The 19,239-nt window shown below is 48.5% G+C and overlaps 3 protein-coding genes across 3 annotated transcripts; 2 read left to right on the forward strand and 1 right to left on the reverse strand.

The window, feature by feature from the left end:
* Positions 1-23: 23 nt before the first annotated feature.
* LOC133024779 (ankyrin repeat and SOCS box protein 2-like) lies at positions 24-7,558 on the forward strand (the record flags this gene model as incomplete). Its single annotated transcript, XM_061091950.1, has 10 exons — positions 24-105; positions 1,994-2,300; positions 4,414-4,524; positions 4,658-4,827; positions 4,899-5,054; positions 5,136-5,381; positions 5,645-5,816; positions 6,371-6,941; positions 7,018-7,171; positions 7,267-7,558. Coding segments are annotated over 10 exons (2,106 nt in total), but the record flags the coding sequence as incomplete, so codon positions are not given.
* A 419-nt stretch (positions 7,559-7,977) lies between these two features.
* On the reverse strand, positions 7,978-15,372 carry LOC133024696 (E3 ubiquitin-protein ligase TRIM50-like). The gene is made up of 9 exons (XM_061091863.1): positions 15,272-15,372; positions 13,964-14,090; positions 13,688-13,858; positions 10,925-11,020; positions 10,377-10,607; positions 10,248-10,270; positions 10,049-10,173; positions 9,050-9,231; positions 7,978-8,400 (listed from the first exon to the last, which is right to left on the reverse strand). The coding sequence occupies exons 1-9, from the start codon at positions 15,370-15,372 to the stop codon at positions 7,978-7,980; spliced, it is 1,479 nt and encodes a 492-aa protein (XP_060947846.1).
* Positions 15,373-16,149: 777 nt separating this feature from the next.
* tmem251 (transmembrane protein 251) lies at positions 16,150-17,921 on the forward strand. Its single transcript, XM_061091492.1, has 2 exons — positions 16,150-16,243; positions 17,101-17,921. Exon 2 carries the CDS (start codon positions 17,109-17,111, stop codon positions 17,481-17,483), a length of 375 nt encoding a protein of 124 aa, XP_060947475.1. The 5' UTR covers positions 16,150-16,243; positions 17,101-17,108; the 3' UTR covers positions 17,484-17,921.
* The last annotated feature ends 1,318 nt before the right edge of the window (positions 17,922-19,239 follow it).

The following is a 19,239-nucleotide window of genomic DNA, read 5'->3' on the forward strand; positions in this document are numbered from 1 at the left end:
ACACGTCCCGCTCCTCTGGTTCCGATGGTTCCGTTGGTTCCGATGGTTCCGTTGGTTCCGATGGTTCCGTTAGTTCCAGTGGTTCCGGTGGTTCCGGTGGTTCCGGTGGTTCCAGTGGTTCCGGTGGTTCCGTTAGTTCCAGTGGTTCCGGTGGTTCCAGTGGTTCCGGTGGTTCCAGTGGTTCCGGTGGTTCCGTTGGTTCCAGTGGTTCCGGTGGTTCCGTTGGTTCCGGTGGTTCCGGTGGTTCCGTTAGTTCCAGTGGTTCCGGTGGTTCCGGTGGTTCCGTTAGTTCCGTTAGTTCCGGTGGTTCCGGTGGTTCCGGTGGTTCCGGTGGTTCCGGTGCTCAGCGGAGGATCTGAGCTCCAACCATCGTGCTGAGAGGACGAGGCGGGGGGCGGGGGCACTGTCACTAACTGTCTCCATGGAAACCGGTGAGTCCGGGGGCCGCGAGACTTCAGAGTAGAATACACACGTCACTTCATCAGATAATGAGATCATGAGATCATTAAATCATTAAATCATTAAATCATTAAATCATGAGATCATTAAATCATTAAATCATCAGATCATCAGATCATCAGATAGTCTCAAGTCTCCGAAAGGTCAAAATGCTTCTTCTTCTTTTTCTTCTTCTTCTTCTTCTTCCAGCAGGAAACGTGACAGTTTAATGTGTCATTCATCAGCATTATGCTGTTAACACGTTTCCAGGTGTCCAGGTCTGCTGGTCGCACACAGGGGGCGATACCGAGCACATCTGTGAGTTTAAAGTATTTGTGTTTTTGCTCAATCACAGAGTCACAATCAGAGTCACCGGAACTCGAACCAGACTGAAACCTGCGTAAAACCAGACTAGAACCAGAGTGGAACTGGATGTGAAGCAGCCGATGGTCGCTGAAGGCCTCTGCTCTGCAGCAGCTGATCGGGTTGCCACGGAAACGGTCAGTGACAAAACTTATTCACAGTCCAGCTCATGGACATTGAGCTGCTGCAGTTTAAAGACACACGGACACTAAATTACATTTTATGAAATACATTGTCTTGTCATGTCTCACCTCCACATGTAAACAAGGGTCAGTGTGTGTGACATGAACACTGGTCCTGTGAACACGTTGGTCACGTGAACACGTTGGTCATGTGAACACGTTGGTCACGTGAACACGTTGGTCACGTGACCACGTTGGTCACGTGACCACGTTGGTCACGTGAACACGTTGGTCACGTGAACACGTTGGTCACGTGAACACGTTGGTCACGTGACCACGTGTTCACGTGAACACGTTGGTCACGTGACCACGTTGGTCACGTCACCACGTTGGTCATGTGAACGGAGCAGAGACGTCCTGTTCACCTGCAGATTCACCGACTCTCACACATCGTCTCTCCTGCCTTTAGAGCCAACATGGCTGCTGAGGTGAATGTGGAGGAGGTCTCTGTGTCAGTTGTTGACATCAACCTTCCTCCTGTGACATTAGACACATGAGGTCAGCTGGTCCGCAGCTCAGACTACACGTCCTTAAAATAAACCCACAGAGTGCAGACGTCAGCTCAGGGACACTCGGACGTGTCAGAACTCGGAGCAGAGAAAGAAGTAGTTGTTGTTTGTTCAGGTCAGTTGTGTTTCACTTGACTTGAGTTTTTTCATGTCTTTGTGTTGTTGCAGGTTTTGTTGATCAAGACTGTACAAGTGTGACTTGTTCAGAGGTCAGAGCCCCCTGCAGGCTGGCCAGAGAATTACAGATCTCTCAGGACTAAGTAGATCTGTTTATTGAACCCAAACGTTCATAAGAAAGTTCAGGATTGACTGGATTCTATCGAGTTGGTTTCACTAACATCTGCTGCTCAGAGTTTCTGTTCATCAAGTCAAAGATACAAACTGCACTGATGAAAGTCCTGATTCTCTTTTTTCTCCTGTTTGAACTTGATTTTTCTTTCTCAGTTTGTGTTTGAGGTGAACGTCACTCCTCCTCCATCATGGCGGCCGGCGGGATCTCAGCTGGTCTCAGCTTTGAGGATTATTCTCTCTATAGTCACCTGAGTGATGACCAAGTGCTGCAGATCGCCATGGAGCGAAGTCTGAACGACACACACAGCAGCAACCCCAACACAAGCAGCAACACAAGCAGCAACACAAGCAGCAACACAAGCAGCAACACAAGCAGCAACACAAGCAGCAACACAAGCAGCAACACAAGCAGCAACCTGAACCCTGCGGTCAGACACAACTCCCAGAATCCTCCTCCAGCCCAGAGCCTCGCTCACTACAGTTCACCAAACCCTCCGAGTGAGAAACCTCCTGATCCGTACGTCCGCTCACACACTGCTCATGAAAAGTTGCTTCAGATCAGAGAATATTTATTGATTATTCACTGTTGATCAGGCTGATTATTGAAATATACAGAAATTATGATAATCATGATTCCACCACAGTATATGACTTGAAATCAGAATCTGGTTTATTGCCAAGTATAGGTTTACACATACATGGAATTGGCTGTGGTGTGTTTGTGCAATTATAATATAGAAAATATAAAAATAGGAAACAAAAATTCAATAAAAAATACGACAAGCAAATCAAAAACATACTATAAACAGTAGGGATTCTGCAAAATGTACAATATGATTATTGGTGAAGTGTAGTCCTGATGACCTGCAGCCTTCTGCTAGAGGGAAGTGGCTCTAAGAGTCCATGACCAGGGTGGGGGGGGGTCGGCCACAAGCTCACCTGCACGCCTCAGAGTCCTGGAGACGTTCAGGTCCTGGAGACGTTCAGGTCCTGGAGACTTTCAGGTCCTGGAGACGCTCAGGTCCTGGAGACGCTCAGGTCCTGGAGACGTCCAGGTCCTGGAGACGTTCAGGTCCTGGAGACGTCCAGGTCCTGGGGATGTTCAGGTCCTGGAGACGCTCAGGTCCTGGATACGTTCAGGTCCTGGGGACGTTCAGGTCCTGGAGACGTTCAGGTCCTGGAGACGTTCAGGTCCTGGAGACGCTCAGGTCCTGGAGACGTTCAGGTCCTGGAGAAGTTCAGGTCCTGGAGACGTTCAGGTCCTGGATACGTTCAGGTCCTGGAAACGTTCAGGTCCTGGATACGTTCAGGTCCTGGAGATGCTCAGGTCCTGGAGACGTTCAGGTCCTGGAGACGTTCAGGTCCTGGAGACGTTCAGGTCCTGAAGACGTTCAGGTCCTGGGGATGTTCAGGTCCTGGGGATGTTCAGGTCCTGGAGACGTTCAGGTCCTGGAGACGTTCAGGTCCTGGAGACGTTCAGGTCCTGGAGACGCTCAGGTCCTGGAGACGTTCAGGACCTGGGGATGTTCAGGTCCTGGAGACGTTCAGGTCCTGGAGACGTTCAGGTCCTGGAGACGTTCAGGTCCTGGAGACGTTCAGGTCCTGGAGACGTTCAGGTCCTGGAGACGCTCAGGTCCTGGAGACGTTCAGGTCCTGGGGATGTTCAGGTCCTGGAGACGTTCAGGTCCTGGAGACGTTCAGGTCCGTGAGACGCTCTGGTCCTGGAGACGTTCAGGTCCTGGAGACGCTCAGGTCCTGGAGACGTTCAGGTCCTGGAGACGTTCAGGTCCTGGAGACGTTCAGGTCCTGGAGACGTCCAGGTCCTGGGGACGTTCAGGTCCTGGGAACGTTCAGGTCCTGAAGACGTTCAGGTCCTGGGGATGTTCAGGTCCTGGAGACGTTCAGGTCCTGGAGACGCTTAGGTCCTGGAGACGTTCAGGTCCTGGAGACGTTCAGGTCCTGGAGACGTTCAGGTCCTGGAGACGTTCAGGTCCTGGAGACGTCCAGGTCCTGGGGCGTTCAGGTCCTGGGGACGTTCAGGTCCTGGGGACGTTCAGGTCCTGAAGACGTTCAGGTCCTGGGGATGTTCAGGTCCTGGAGACGTTCAGGTCCTGGAGATGTTCAGGTCCTGGGGATGTTCAGGTCCTGCAGAGAGGACAGGTTGCAGCCAAGCACCTTCAGGTGTTTGATGGACTGGTGACTGGAGGTGTTGGTGTACAGGGAGAAGAGCAGAGGAGAACGCAGCCTTGAGGGTCTCAGAGGGTCTCAGAGACGGGTTTCCTCACACGCTGCCTCCACCTGCAGATGGACTCAGGCAAGCTCAGCTGGGAGAGCTAGTCCTGGAGCAGATCTGGATTATGGTGTTGAATGCAGACCTGACATCCACAACCAGGATCCTGAAGTAGGTTCCTGGGGAGTCCAGGTGCTGGAGGATGAAGTGGAGCCATGTTTACAGCATCTGAGGGTCTAGCAGGGGGTCGGTGATGTCCTTGAGGTGGGACGGACAAGACGTTCAAAGACTTCATCACCACAGAAGTCAGCTCACACACATACAGGGTGTAGTGATCACATGTTGCCTGCGCTGGTGTTGTGACCTTGTGCTCTGATTGACTGATGTCATGTGGCGGCAGGAAAACTTTTGATGGGACAGTCAGCTGCTTCATGACAGGCTCTGGGAAAAGGATGGTGGCTTATCGCCGAGCTGATGGTCGCCTGGTCCACACGGCTCCGGAACCGCAGGAGTGAGTTCCCTCTAGAGCTCTGTACACCTGCTGTGTCCCCTGTGGGGGCGGGGCAGGAGAGACAGGTGAGGTCAGGTGAGACACGTGAGTCAGGTGAGACAGGTGAGACTGGTGTCTGCTATTGTCTCTGCAGGGAGGAGGAGCCTCTGTTCAAAGCGATCTGTGTTGGAGATGTGAACAGAGTGAAAATCATGGCGATGTGTCCTGGAACGAACCTGATGCTGCCAAATAAACACGGCTGGCTCGCCATTCATCAGGCGGCGTGGCACGGTCAAGACGCCTGTCTCAGGGTCCTGCTGTCAGGTAGAGACAAAAAGACCTCAAAGACCTCACATCATTGTCCAGAAGACTTTAGTCTGTGTGTTTGTGCTCAGCCCAGCCGGGGACCATCAACAAGCGAACTGAACATGGTGAGTCAGCGCTTCTGCTCGCCGTCGGCAGAGAGGAAGTCACATGTGTTCAGGTGCTGCTGGAGAACGGAGCCGACACAAACATCACAAACTACGACAAGGAGACTCCACTCTACAAAGGTAACGACAGGAAGTGATGTTTAAATATCTTTATATGTACAGACCAAAGATGATCAGTGAACATCTCCTCCTCCTCCGCAGCCTGTGAGCGGGACAGTGCAGTGATGGTGGCGGCGCTGTTGAACCACGGTGTTGCAGTGAACACTCGTTGTATTCAGGGTTGTACTGCACTTCAGGAATCTGTGGTTCGAAACAACGTGGAGATCTGTGAGATGTTGCTGAAGGCCGGAGCCAAACACAACCTCACCAACATGTACGGCATCTCACCGCTGTTTACTGCGGCGCAGTATGGGCAGGTCGCCACGCTGCGTTTCCTCCTGAAACATGGTAAACTGACCTCGTTTATCTGACTGTTCTACTGATAATGCTTCTAACTGCTCCTTCTACTAATGCTACTGCTTTGTCTAACTGCTATCTACGTTTCCGCAAACAAGTTCTTCTAACCTTTGCTATTACTGCCAATTCTGTCAGCTGCTAATTGCTGCTTCTGCGAAGAAGTTCTTTGTTCACTCGGCTTCGTTTTTCTGTCTCCATGAAGCTCTTTGAGTGTCGCTGTGTCTGAGCCCTGAACCCGAGTCTGTTCCCTGCAGGTGCAGATATCAACAGTCAGGCTGATGATGGCGCCACTGCTCTCTACGAAGCTGCTAAAAATGGACACGAGGAAATTGTGAGGTTCCTCCTCTCACAAAACGCAGATGCCAACAAACCTGGGAAGTCTGGATTATTACCACTTCACATCGCGGCTCAGAGAGGAAGTAACACGTAGGCACAACGACTATTATCGGCCTTATTTCAATAATAGCTTTTAATACTAAGCTCCTCGGGATGTCAGAGACTTTCTTAGCAGAACTGACGTCCACCAGGTGTTGCTTTTCTTGATATGGTTCAAAACCAGTATGGTTCTTGATTTGTAGTTTCTGGCTCAGTAATGAGAATATTTGGTTAAAACTGATTCTTAAAGGTCGTCAGGATCAAGAGCAGTGTAGAGCTGGGTGTCGTCTGCATAGCAGTGAACATCAGTGCAGAGCAATAATCTGCACTTTACAACTAAAACAAAGTTTTCTGTTGCAAAATTCTTCTTCTGTGTAAAAATTTGCTTCTGACTGCAACTCAAAGGCACCACCTAGTGGCAAAAATAACTACTGTGCATTCACAGACATCAGGTGTACAATGTTAAATTGTTGATAAATGTGAATCTGGAATAAAAACGATCAGTCAAATCAAAACTCTAACTTCACTTCTGAACTAAACACGTCTGGTTTCCTGTCGAGTCAGGATCGTGTTGAGCTGATCCCTGTGATGTCCCCTGCTTCCAGTATCGTGTCCATGTTGATACCAGCCACCAGTCAGGCCAGGGTCCGGCGGACCGGCATCAGCCCGCTCCACCTGGCAGCTGAGCGCGAGCGTGACGACGTGCTGGAGACTCTGATCGAGGCGGGCTTCGATGTCAACGCTCAGCTGTCTGAGGAGCGATCCCAGCTGTACGAGGACCGCCGCAGTACGGCCCTCTACTTCTCCGTCATAAACAACAACATCGACGCCGTGAGCATGCTGCTGGCAGCTGGCGCCGACCCAAACCTGGACATGCTCAAGCCGCTGATGGTGGCGGTGAGGCAGAGCTGCATTCAGGCCACGATCCTGCTCGTGAAGCACGGAGCTGACGTCAACGCCTGCATCCCCATGCACCCCACCACCTTCCCCGCCATTTACATGTTCGCCATGAAGGACCTGCCCATGTTCAAGTACCTGCTGGACCAGGGAGGCCACGCCCGCTCCTGCTTTGACTGCTGCCATGGCAGCAAACCTCATCCACCAATCAAAACCACTCGATCAGAGAGGGACAACTCCTACTTCCTGGAAGAGACACAACTGAGGAGGAGTGTTCAGGTGACCTGAGTTTAACACAATTAAATAAAGACATTGATTAAATGACTAAATGATTAATTGATTGATTGATTGACAGTTCTGTGAGATGATCTCAGCCCCCAGCATCTGTCGGTGGGCGGGGCCAATTATTGACGTCCTACTGGACTACGTTGGTCATGTGACTCTCTGCTCCAGACTGATGGAACACCTGGACAGTTACAGCGAGTGGAGCGTCATCAAGGAAAAAGCTAGTCAGTCAATAGATAATCAATAACTCTCATTATGGTTCTCTAAGAAGTAAAGTGCTGTCCACAGATTGTTGTTGAATCCCTGGTTTGTGTTTCAGCTTCACCGCGGTCACTGATGCAGAACTGCAGGCTGAAGATCCTGCAGCTGGTCGTACGTCGACGTGTGAAGAAGTTACCGTTGCCTGGATCTCTGATCCGGTTCCTGCAACATCGAGAAGGATCCATCGCTGACTGAGGTGTCGCTCATACTGACTTAACTTAGTTACACTCAATTAACTCAGTTAAATTCAGTTTACTCAATGATAAGATTAAGTTTGTTGTTTGTTAAAAGATAGAGATCAAACATGAGGAAGAAATATAGTTTAGCTGCATCAGCTTCGCGTAAACAGATAAAACAGATGTTATTCAAATGTGACTTATCGGTTATTAACATGTTATTAATCTGTTATTAACGTGTGTCAGGAAGGAAACATGAAAAAATTTGACTCATAATCACATGAGAACATTTATTCACAGTTCAAATTGATTGAAAATGTAGATTTTAAAACAATGAAATAAAAAGTAACTAAAATTAACTAATTTCGATTTTATTAATTGAAGTTCTTCAAGTTTATTACATTTTGATTGTTTATTACAGAAATTTCAATGTGAGCAGATAAACAGACGAGTGGTGCAAATGAAAAAGTCTCATACATAATTAATCAGATTATTTTGACGTTTTATTCACTCAGAGACGATAAGTAACGAGGACTAGAAACACTTTTCATTTCAGAGGATGACATCCGATGACGGTCGACAGATCGACTCTGTCACTTTTCCTGTTTGTAGGGGAGGGGCTGTGGGAGGGGCTGGGGGAGGAGGTGGGCCCTGTGAGGCTGGGGGAGGATCATGGGCTGTTTGTTGTCTCCTCGGTCATGCCAGCAGACGTCCAGCAGGGGGTAGACTTTCCCCTGAATGTCCAGCCTGAAGCTGTAGATGAAGCCCAGCTCGTCAGGACTGTGGCTGTTGTAGAAGGTCAGAGCTCCTCCCTCGTAGTCCAGGAACAGTCCCACCCGGCGAGGGGGCGTCGACACCGGGAGGACGACCCTGGGTGAGGAGAAGGCTTCGTAAACTCCGTCCTTCAGTCCGATCAGCCACGCTCCGCTCTCTGGGCTCTTGACCAGCTTGGACTTCCGACCCGTTGTTCCTTTGACCAAACCAAGACGCCATTTGGGTTTGTTACCCACCTCCACCTGGTGAGGACACAACTTTACAACCACTAGTTCGACATTAGCAGATGAGTTTGCCCGAGATATGTCTCATTCACACTGACTTTTGGACAAAAGCCCCAGACTGTAAACAGATCTGTGTTCAATCACTTTGAGTGAACTCCTGAAAGTTCAGGAGGCTCGTGGATACGTTGCCGACGAGACGTGGAGACAGACATACGATTGCATCGTGTGAGAACCTGTCGACACTCGGTCTTGTAGGAAGTCGTGAAAGACTCTCGAAGACAGGAAGTCGAGTAGTGTGAACGTAGCACACTCGTCTTTATCATAAGTCATAATCGTTCAGTGAAGCTGATCACATACATGTCGGTGAGAATCCACACAGAAACATCTCCTCTCAGAACAGGACAGTTCTTTAACGATCTTTTCAATTTCTGTGATTTCTGTGTGTGCACTGCAGTCTCATGCCCTTTTATGGGCATTGGTGGGGCTTTATCTATGTTTCTATCGGTTTCTATCTATCTATGCCTATAACTTACGAACACATGTCAATCATCATTTAAGAACTCATGTGTGAACAATTCTGCAGTTTAGGGAGGTGTCTTGAATCTGATGTAGTTTTCTTAAGAACAGACTTAAGAAGATACTGTCATCACAGCCGAGAGTGGTTTACCTCCCAGTAGTGTTTCCCAGAGGAGAAGCCTCGGTCGGTGAGGACACAGTAACTGTAACTGAACCTCTCTGGATTATCAGGAAGTCTCCGCAGCACAGCCCCACAGAACACCACCGTGTCCCCGTGATGGAGCTCCAACATCGGGTGGGCGGTTTGAGGATCCAGCTTCAACATCTCTGGTGCTGGAGGAAGAAAAGGATGTTTAAATATGTGAAGACAAAGACGTAACTACCATCAAAACTAAATGTTTGAATCATTCATCGGATTATTAACTGACAGGGACAGGTAGAGGGACGGAGACAGACAGAGGAACGGAGACAGATAGAGAATGGTGGAGGGAAGGGGACAGGTAGAGGGACAGGGACCGGTAGCAAGACAGGTAGAGGGACGGAGACAGACAGAGGAACAGAGACAGATAGAGAATGGTGGAGGGAAGGGGACAGGTAGAGGGACAGGGACCGGTAGCAAGACAGGTAGAGGGACGGAGACAGACAGAGAATGGTGAAGGGAAGGGGACAGGTAGAGGGACAGGGACCGGTAGCAAGACAGGTAGAAGGAAGGGGACAGGTAGAGGGACAGGGACCGGTAGCAAGACAGGTAGAAGGAAGGGGACAGGTAGAGGGACAGGGACCGGTAGCAAGACAGGTAGAGGGACGGAGACAGACAGAGAATGGTGAAGGGAAGGGGACAGGTAGAGGGACAGGGACCGGTAGCAAGACAGGTAGAGGGACGGAGACAGATAGAGGAACGGAGACAGATAGAGAATGGTGGAGGGAAGGGGACAGGTAGAGGGACAGGGACCGGTAGCAAGACAGGTAGAAGGAAGGGGACAGACAGAGGAACGGAGACAGATAGAGAATGGTGGAGGGAAGGGGACAGGTAGAGGGACAGGGACCGGTAGCAAGACAGGTAGAAGGAAGGGGACAGGTAGAGGGACAGGGACTGGTAGCAAGACAGGTAGAAGGAAGGGGACAGGTAGAGGGACAGGGACCGGTGCACCTGGCAGGACTTTTCGGTGAAGTCTCTTCCAGACCGTGAGTTTGATGTCGTTGTGGTTGAAACCTGGTTTGAAGTTGACGGAGCTGAAGAGCTCCCCCTGCTGGAGCTTCTGACTCGCTCTGAACCTGCAGACGTTACCTGTTTATCGCTTCATGTTTTATGGGTAAAATGAGTGAAAACACGTTGAGACGTTTGTTACCTCGGAGCGATTGATCCGTACTTCTGTAAACAAACAGAAACAGGACAGTAATGAGTCTGACGAAGGTTATGGATCTGATTCAAACGTCCTGTCCACAAGAGACGGATCAGTGTCTCGGACTGAAAATACCATGATGAAGTCCAAGTGTCCCTCGTTGCTCAGCTCCTGCAGGGTGTTGTGCGCCTCCTGCAGTCGGTTCAGGTTCTGGTTTAACTGGTCCGTCTGGTTCTGGAGGGAAAGGATAAGGACGGCAGCAGACGTCTCCACCTGCTGCATGAACCCCACCTCCTCCTCCTCCAGGCAGCGCCGCAGTTCGCCAAACTCCTTCCTCACGACCCACTTCAGCACGTCAGACTCGTTCTGATGGACACAGGAGCAAGCGGGTCACCTTCTATTGGCTGAGGTTGTGAGTTGAGAATAGAACCGTGAGTGTCCGTCAGAGCTGACACTGCCATTGGTCCATCAAGATAAACAGTTGGACATCACAGTCTGAGATGTAGTTCCTATCTTTGGCCATCAGGTGGCAGTGTTCATGTGGAGGTTTCTTGGTTTTTCATGTAGAAAAATAAAATGTAAGATCTGACGACAAATGTCCTGAGGTCGGATCATCAGTGTCTTCGTTCATGTTGCAGTGACACAAACAAACAGATGTGAAAATTACAAAACGTGAAACTCACCGTGATCCTCGATCTGTTGTACGAAAGTTTACAGATGTGATCTTCGACTTTACGTTTCTGCTGCTGGAATTCAGTCATCAGACAGGAAATATCCTCCTAAGAGACAGACAGGCGGACAGACAGACAGACAGACAGGCAGGCAGACAGACAGACAGACAGACAGACAGACAGACAGAGAGAGAGACAGACAGAGAGAGAGACAGACAGGCGGACAGACAGACAGACAGACAGGCAGGCAGGCAGACAGACAGACAGACAGACAGACAGACAGACAGACAGACAGACAGACAGACAGACAGACAGACAGACAGACAGACAGACAGACAGACAGACAGACAGACAGACAGACAGACAGACAGACAGACAGACAGACAGACAGACAGACAGACAGACAGACAGGCAGGCGGAGGGAGAGACAGACAGACAGACAGACAGACAGACAGACAGACAGACAGACAGACAGACAGACAGACAGACAGACAGACAGACAGACAGACAGACAGACAGACAGACAGACAGACAGACAGACAGACAGACAGACAGACAGACAGACAGACAGACAGACAGACAGACAGACAGACAGACAGACAGACAGACAGACAGACAGACAGACAGACAGACAGACAGACAGACAGACAGACAGACAGACAGACAGACAGACAGACAGACAGACAGACAGACAGACAGACAGACAGACAGACAGACAGACAGACAGACAGACAGACAGACAGACAGACAGACAGACAGACAGACAGACAGACAGACAGACAGACAGACAGACAGACAGACAGACAGACAGACAGACAGACAGACAGACAGACAGACAGACAGACAGACAGACAGACAGACAGACAGACAGACAGACAGACAGACAGACAGACAGACAGACAGACAGACAGACAGACAGACAGACAGACAGACAGACAGACAGACAGACAGACAGACAGACAGACAGACAGACAGACAGACAGACAGACAGACAGACAGACAGACAGACAGACAGACAGACAGACAGACAGACAGACAGACAGACAGACAGACAGACAGACAGACAGACAGACAGACAGACAGACAGACAGACAGACAGACAGACAGACAGACAGACAGACAGACAGACAGACAGACAGACAGGTCAGATTCTTGAACCACATCCGTTGATTAATTTCAACATGAAGAAGTTGTGGTTCTTCTTCTGGCCCAGAGTCCAGAACCCAGGTAGTGGTCAAGACCAAGACCAGGACCAGGACTAGTACCAGAACCAGAACCAGAACCAGAACCACAACCAGAACCTGAACCAGGTCTGATACAGAGTACAATGGTTGTCCTCAGCTCCACCTGTCCTCTCTGGAGACCCACCCTGATACCTGGAGATTGTCTCAGTCTACACCCAGTCTTTAGCTTGAATCAATACACAACATTTTATCTGTACGGCCCATAATCACCAATCCCAGTTTGTGTCATAACTTCCTCAGAGAAACTGTGATGAGTTAATAAAGCTCAGTCCCTTGTGAGGACCCTCTCCCAGGACACACACAGGTGCTGATGGAACTGAACACATCAACACAACAACACATCAACACAACAACAGGATTCACTACATTTGAAGAACCAGTTTGTAATGTTTAGAGTATTAAACCTTTTGTTTTATATTTAGCTTGACCTTATCTGGTTGATTCCTCCACTTGCTCAGATGATGCAAATTAACAACATATGTTACCACAGTTATGCAGACAAGACACACATTTACATAACCAGACCACCAGGGGGCATTACTCCCATACAAGCATTGACTAATCAGAATGTGACAGCAGGCAACATGTGAGGCTGGGGAAGCATGTCTCTGACTCCAGGACCATTAGCACCGGTTCCCCTCCAGGCTGTGTTCGTTCCCCTCTACTCTTCTCCCTGTATACCAACAGCTTATTTTTGGTTTAATTGTTTGTCTCTTTTACAAGTTGTCATGATGCCTTTTGTATTTTATGTAAAGCCCTTTAATTGCCTTGTTTTTGAAAGGTGCTTGTAAGTGATTCATTATTATTATTATTATTATAGTTTGCTATCTTTAGCTTTAGCTTCACCTTAACCGTTATCCTTATCTTGAGCTTTGCCTTTCTCAATGACCTCAGGTTTCTGTGGAGGAAACTCAGATCCAGACACTTGACCTTTATTCTTTTATGACTATTGGTTTTGTTTTATGTTTTCTTCTTGTCTCTTCCTGTCTTTATTTGTTAAGCACTCTGTAAGATTCTTTTGAGATGTGCTATAAATAAAGATATGAAAGATATTATTATTAATAAATCTCCTGCTCAGCTGATGACACACCACAACCCGAAGCCAAGCACAGCGAGTGTTGGTGCTAAGGTCCCAACATGAGTCAGAACAGCCATTTTCTTAAGCTGGCTAATATTATGTAGATATGATCCAAAATAGCGAAGATGGAAAGTCAGGCAGGAAGTGACCACTTTGTGCCAGAGGGCAGACGCCATTGAAGGTCCCTGTGTTAGAGAGACTGTACCATGTGACCTTATTGTTGTTAATCTGGGAACTAAAAGGTCGTATTTGTTTGGCTTAATCTTGACGATATGATACAAGCTAACGGCTGCTTATCAGCATCCACAAACTGTTCTGGGTTGAAGTTCGGTCAACTCGTCTGTTCTAAGGTTGAGTTTACACTAATTCAATCATTCAACAGGTCGGTGGTTGTACAGGAATGAACAGATCGTTCATTTTTGAATTCTTCACTCTATAAACTCAGAGACGTACCTTCATGCGGCTGTAGACGGAGCTCACAGGTGTGATCTTGTGTCCACGGTGAGCTCCGATACTTCCACAGAGGCCACAGATCACCGTTAGTTCGTCCTCGCAGTAAAGGCTGAGCGGGTTGTGATGTTGAGGACACGACTCCAGCTGAGCTCCACCTGAAACACTCACTTCCTGTCCAGTTCATTAGTTTTTAATAAAGCGTCACTGATAGTATTATATTTGTTCCGTGAGGATAAGATGAAGATCAGAAGTCAAACTGATTTCAGCTGTATTTACCTGCAGAGCCTCAATAATTCGAGCCAAAGTCACGTTGGGAGAAGGACTGTCTCCGTCCACCGCACAGCGACACACAGGACACTGCAGCTGGCCGAGCAGGTCCATCGTCATGGAGCGCACACAACATCTGGAGGTGGGGTCAGGACAGGTGGGGTCAGGACAGGTGGGGTCAGGACAGGTGGGGTCAGGTCAGGTGAGGTCAGGACAGGTCAGGACAGGACAGGTGAGGTCAGGACAGGACAGGACAGAACAGGTGGGGTCAGGACAGGTGGGGTCAGGACAGGACGGGTGGGGTCAGGACAGGTGGGGTCAGGACAGGACAGAACAGGTGGGTTCAGGACAGGACAGAACAGGTGGGGTCAGGACAGGTGGGGTCAGGACAGGTGGGGCCAGGACAGGACAGGTGGGGTCAGGACAGGACAGAACAGGTGGGGTCAGGACAGGTGGGGTCAGGACAGGACAGGTGGGTTCAGGGCAGGACAGAACAGGTGGGGTCAGGACAGGTGGGGACAGGACAGGTCAGGACAGGACAGGTGAGGTCAGGACAGGACAGAACAGGTGGGGTCAGGACAGGTGGGGTCAGGACAGGACAGAACAGGTGGGGTCAGGACAGGACAGGTGAGGTCAGGACAGGACAGGTGGGTTCAGGACAGGACAGAACAGGTGGGGTCAGGACAGGTGGGGTCAGGACAGGACAGAACAGGTGGGGTCAGGACAGGACAGGTGAGGTCAGGACAGGTCAGGACAGGTGGGGTCAGGTCAGGTGAGGTCAGGACAGGTCAGGACAGGACAGGTGAGGTCAGGACAGGACAGAACAGGTGGGGTCAGGACAGGACAGAACAGGTGGGGTCAGGACAGGTGGGGTCAGGACAGGACGGGTGGGGTCAGGACAGGACGGGTGGGGTCAGGACAGGATAGGTGGGTTCAGGACAGGACAGGTGGGTTTAGGACAGGTGGGTTCAGGTCAGGTCAGGACAGGTCAGGACAGGACAGGTCAGGGCAGGACAGGTCAGGTCAGGACAGGTGGGGTCAGGACAGGTGGGTTCAGGTCAGGTCAGGACAGGTCAGGACAGGACAGGTCAGGACAGGACAGGTCAGGTCAGGACAGGTGGGGTCAGGACAGGTGGGTTCAGGTCAGGTCAGGACAGGTCAGGACAGGTCAGGACAGGACAGGTCAGGACAGGTGGGTTCAGGTCAGGTCAGGACAGGTCAGGTCAGGACAGGACAGGTGGGTTTAGGACAGGTGGGTTCAGGTCAGGTCAGGACAGGTCAGGACAGGACAGGTGAGTCCCCTCCTCATCATCTTACCTGCAGTAGGAGTGTCCACACTGTAACATCAGTGGTTCAGTGAAGATGTCCAGACAGACAGGACACCTGAGCTGCTCCTCCAGGTTCAGACAACGCTCCATGTCCACAGCACTGGCACCAGAACCATCACCAGGTCCACTAGGACCAGAACTACCAGGACCCTCAAATCAAAGCCTCCAGACTTGAGTGACTGCAGCTCTGACTCTGTCGATACGGAGGTTGTTTTTCTCTCTGAGGTCATTGAATAGACCAACAAAGTGGGTGGAGCCGGAAGAGGATTGGTCCTTTATGTTTGGAATGTTTACAAAATAGTGTTAGAGAAAATATCAGAAAACTTCAATCGTATTCAGACGCTGTATATTGTTCTTCTTATTATTGTTCTTATTGTTATAACTATTATTAAGAACAATAATAATGATCCTGTGACTCAGTGTCCCTGAATGTTTCTGATAATCTGATTTAAAAAGTTCTGATAAAAACCTGAAGGTCACCTTCACCTGAGAAGCAACATGTCTCCATGGAAACAGACGTACAGGAAACACAATGACGTGATGTGGATGATTGTATAAATATCTACTGTATATATTTTATTTATTTCTATTCTACTTATTTATATTGTATATATTCTATTTTGTATTGTATATATTCTTTTTATTTATATTATGTATATTCTATTAAAGTATATTCTATCTATAGTATTTATTCATATTCAAACTGTACATGTACTTATTCCGCTCATATTTAATTCAGATATATATTTTAATAGATACTCTTCTATAAAACAGCGCCACAGTTTGTTTGAATGTTGTTTTAAAAAAAAAACTGATGGAGTCAGCTGGTGTCTGACGTCACCCAGAGGTCAGCTGACCAAACAGAAGTCGGAAGTGACGGACTTCCCGGAGCTGCCGGGATCCAGCTGAGAAAGAGAGTCCACAGTAGAACTTTATTTTGAAGGATTCAGCGCGAAGGAAGGTGAGAACTGATAACCACATGAGCTAACAAGCTGCTAACATATAAACAGGCTGCTAACGAGCTGCAAACAGAATCAGGCTGCTAACATATAAACAAGCTGCTAACATATAAACAGGCTGCTAACAGAATCAGGCTGCTAACGAGTTGCTAACAGATAAACTAGCTGCTTACATATAAACAGGCTGCTAACAAGCTGCTAACAGATAAACGAGCTGCTAACAGATAAACAGGCTGCTAACAAGCTGCTTACATATAAACAGGCTGCTAACGAGCTGCTAACAGAATCAGGCTGCTAACATATAAACAGGCTGCTAACGAGCTGCTAACATATAAACAGGCTGCTAACAAGCTGCTAACATATAAACAGGCTGCTAACGAGCTGCTAACAGAATCAGGCTGCTAACGAGTTGCTAACAGATAAACTAGCTGCTTACATATAAACAGGCTGCTAACGAGTTGCTAACAGATAAACTAGCTGCTTACATATACACAGGCTGCTAACAAGCTGTTAACAGATAAACAGGCTGCTAACAAGCTGCTTACATATAAACAGGCTGCTAACGAGCTGCTAACAGAATCAGGCTGCTAACGAGTTGCTAACAGATAAACGAGCTGCTAACAGATAAACAGGCTGCTAACGAGCTGCTAACATGTTGCTAACAGATGAACAGGCTAAATGTCTCATTGAAAAACACTACATTAAGTGGGAAGTGATTTTGCGTCAGGTCATGTTAAACTCAGAGCTAATAAAGTTAACGTTCATGAAGTCATTGTTAATAGTTAATGTTCATAAAGCTCATATTGATATTTATAGATACATTTGTATTGACAATTGATTTGTTATTATCTGTCACCAGTATGGAGGATGATGAACTTCCGTCAGAGGATGGGATGGGTGGGCGTGGCTCTCTACCTGCTGCTCAGCATCATGGCGGTGTACTACGTCTTTGAGGTGCACACACTCAGTTTGGAGCGTGTGCAGGGAGGCGGGGCCAGTCTGTCAGCCCCACCCTCTGCTTTCACCTGGTCTCACCTGCTGTCACTTCCTGTCTGGATGTGGGTGTCGGTCTTCCTGCTGCCTTACCTCCAGCTCTTCCTCTTCCTGTTCTCGTGCACGAGAGCCGACCCCCGTGCTGTCGGTTACTGCGTACTTCCTGTCTGCATCGCCTTGCTGTGTAGTCGCCGCCACGCCACCCACAGACCGACAAACCACAGGGCAGGGTCAGTGATTGACACATAGCGAGGACCAATCTGCAAGGCCGCAGTGGCTCTGGACTCTTAGCGTTGCAAGTGATGTCATTTCCTGTGTGCCTTTTGAACAGTAACATTCCCATTGGACGTTAACCCTCCACCCTGTCCTGACTGGAGGTCAGTGCTGCCCTCAGTGACGACTGACAGGACGTCTGAAACTCTGTCAATCTCTTGTTTTGTTGTGACATCACAGACAGTCCTGGGCTATGATTGGCTGGAGGGTGTTGAATATGGTGACAGCACATCCAGTAATCACAGCTACTTTAACCAGTTACCTGAAACATGGTTACAGTTGCCATGGTTACCGCAGGTTAATATTTAGAACAGAGGTTGTCTGTGGTATGTTTCTATTGTAACATGCGTCACATCACACACACTGGTTACCATGAGTCTAAACACAAATTAAAAGTCTTTATAAACATTGAAACTTTGCTTTGTTTAATTATTTTTTTTATTTTATTGAAGCGGCGACCAGCTGCTTCCTGACCTGTCCACATCTGTCCTCCCCAATACAAAGATGATGTCCACTCAGATCAGGACTGATTCTGGATCAATAATTCCTGATCAGTCACATTTAGATGATGTTTTTACCTGAGACACTTGTTACAGCTTTATTTATAACGTTTCTACCCAGTCATGTGACTGATCACCTGACATCATCCTCAGTTCTTGACGTCATCAAGTCTCACAGTCCTCAGGTGTTTCATGGTTTGAGTCTTTTGGCTGGACATTGTAGTTCACATTTTGATGTCTCGTCTGCGTCACTGCCTTCATCACTGTCCTCGTCTTCCTCACCTGCAGTAGATAAAACAGGTGAATGTGACATCTCACACAGATCTGGAGTTTACAGCCGCTCAGTTTACCTGAGCTGTGACGTCAGTGAAACATCAACAGGTTAATACAAAATATTTTCCACCATAGTCAACTTATATATATTATATTCATTCAGGGCAGGCCAACCGGAGCTCTCTCTCTCTGGCTCTGTGGTGTTCCCTCTGTTATTAGCTCTCAGGTGCTCTCTATTGTTTTATGTCCAATTGTTGTTTTATGTACAGTGCACAAACCACACCAAGGCAATTTCCTGTATGTGCAAATATACTTGGCAAATAAAATAATTCTGATTCTGGTGCTTTCATCAGGTGTTAGCTCTGTGGTGGAGCTAGCTCTCTAGTTTAAGCACTATGTTGTTAGCATCATGTGTTTGCTCTGTGGTTTTAGCATCAGGTGTTAGCTCTGTGGATGAGCTAGCTCTCTAGTTTTAGCACTGTGTTGTTAGCATCATGTGTTTGCTCTGTTATCTCTGTGCTGTTAGCATCAGCTGCTCTAGTTTTAGCTCTGTGGTGTTAGCATCAGGTGTTAGCTCCGTGTTGTTAGCATCATGTGTTTGCTCTGTGGTGTTCGCATCAGGTGTTAGCTCTGTGTTGTTATCTCTGTGGTGTTAGCATCAGCTGCTCTAGTTTTAGCTCTGTGGTGTTAGCATCATGTGTTAGCATGGGGTGTTAGCTCTGTGGTGTTAGCATCAGGTGTTAGCTCTGTTTTGTTATCTCTGTGGTGTTAGCATGGGGTGTTAGCATCATGTGTTAGCTCTGTGTTGTTAGCTCTGTGGTGTTAGCTCTGTGGTGTTAGCTCTGTGGTGTTAGCATGGGGTGTTAGCTCTGTGGTGTTAGCATCGTGTGTTAGCTCTGTGTTGTTATCTCTGTGGTGTTAGCTCTGTGGTGTTAGCTCTGTGGTGTTAGCTCTGTGGT

Source organism: Limanda limanda, chromosome 18 (assembly GCF_963576545.1).
Source record: "Limanda limanda chromosome 18, fLimLim1.1, whole genome shotgun sequence".
In the NCBI taxonomy this organism is placed as follows: domain Eukaryota; kingdom Metazoa; phylum Chordata; class Actinopteri; order Pleuronectiformes; family Pleuronectidae; genus Limanda; species Limanda limanda.

Bases quoted from the DNA above. Each gene is read 5' to 3' on its own strand.
- LOC133024696 (XM_061091863.1), bottom strand. From the start codon at position 15,372: ATGGAGCGTTGTCTGAACCTGGAGGAGCAGCTCAGGTGTCCTGTCTGT. The intron at 10,271-10,376 runs GTATTTTCAGTC...GTTTGTTTACAG, and splicing joins GACACTTGGACTTCATCATG to AAGTACGGATCAATCGCTCC. The intron at 9,232-10,048 runs GTGCACCGGTCC...TTCTTCCTCCAG, and splicing joins TCACCGAAAAGTCCTGCCAG to CACCAGAGATGTTGAAGCTG.
- tmem251 (XM_061091492.1), top strand. From the start codon at position 17,109: ATGATGAACTTCCGTCAGAGGATGGGATGGGTGGGCGTGGCTCTCTAC.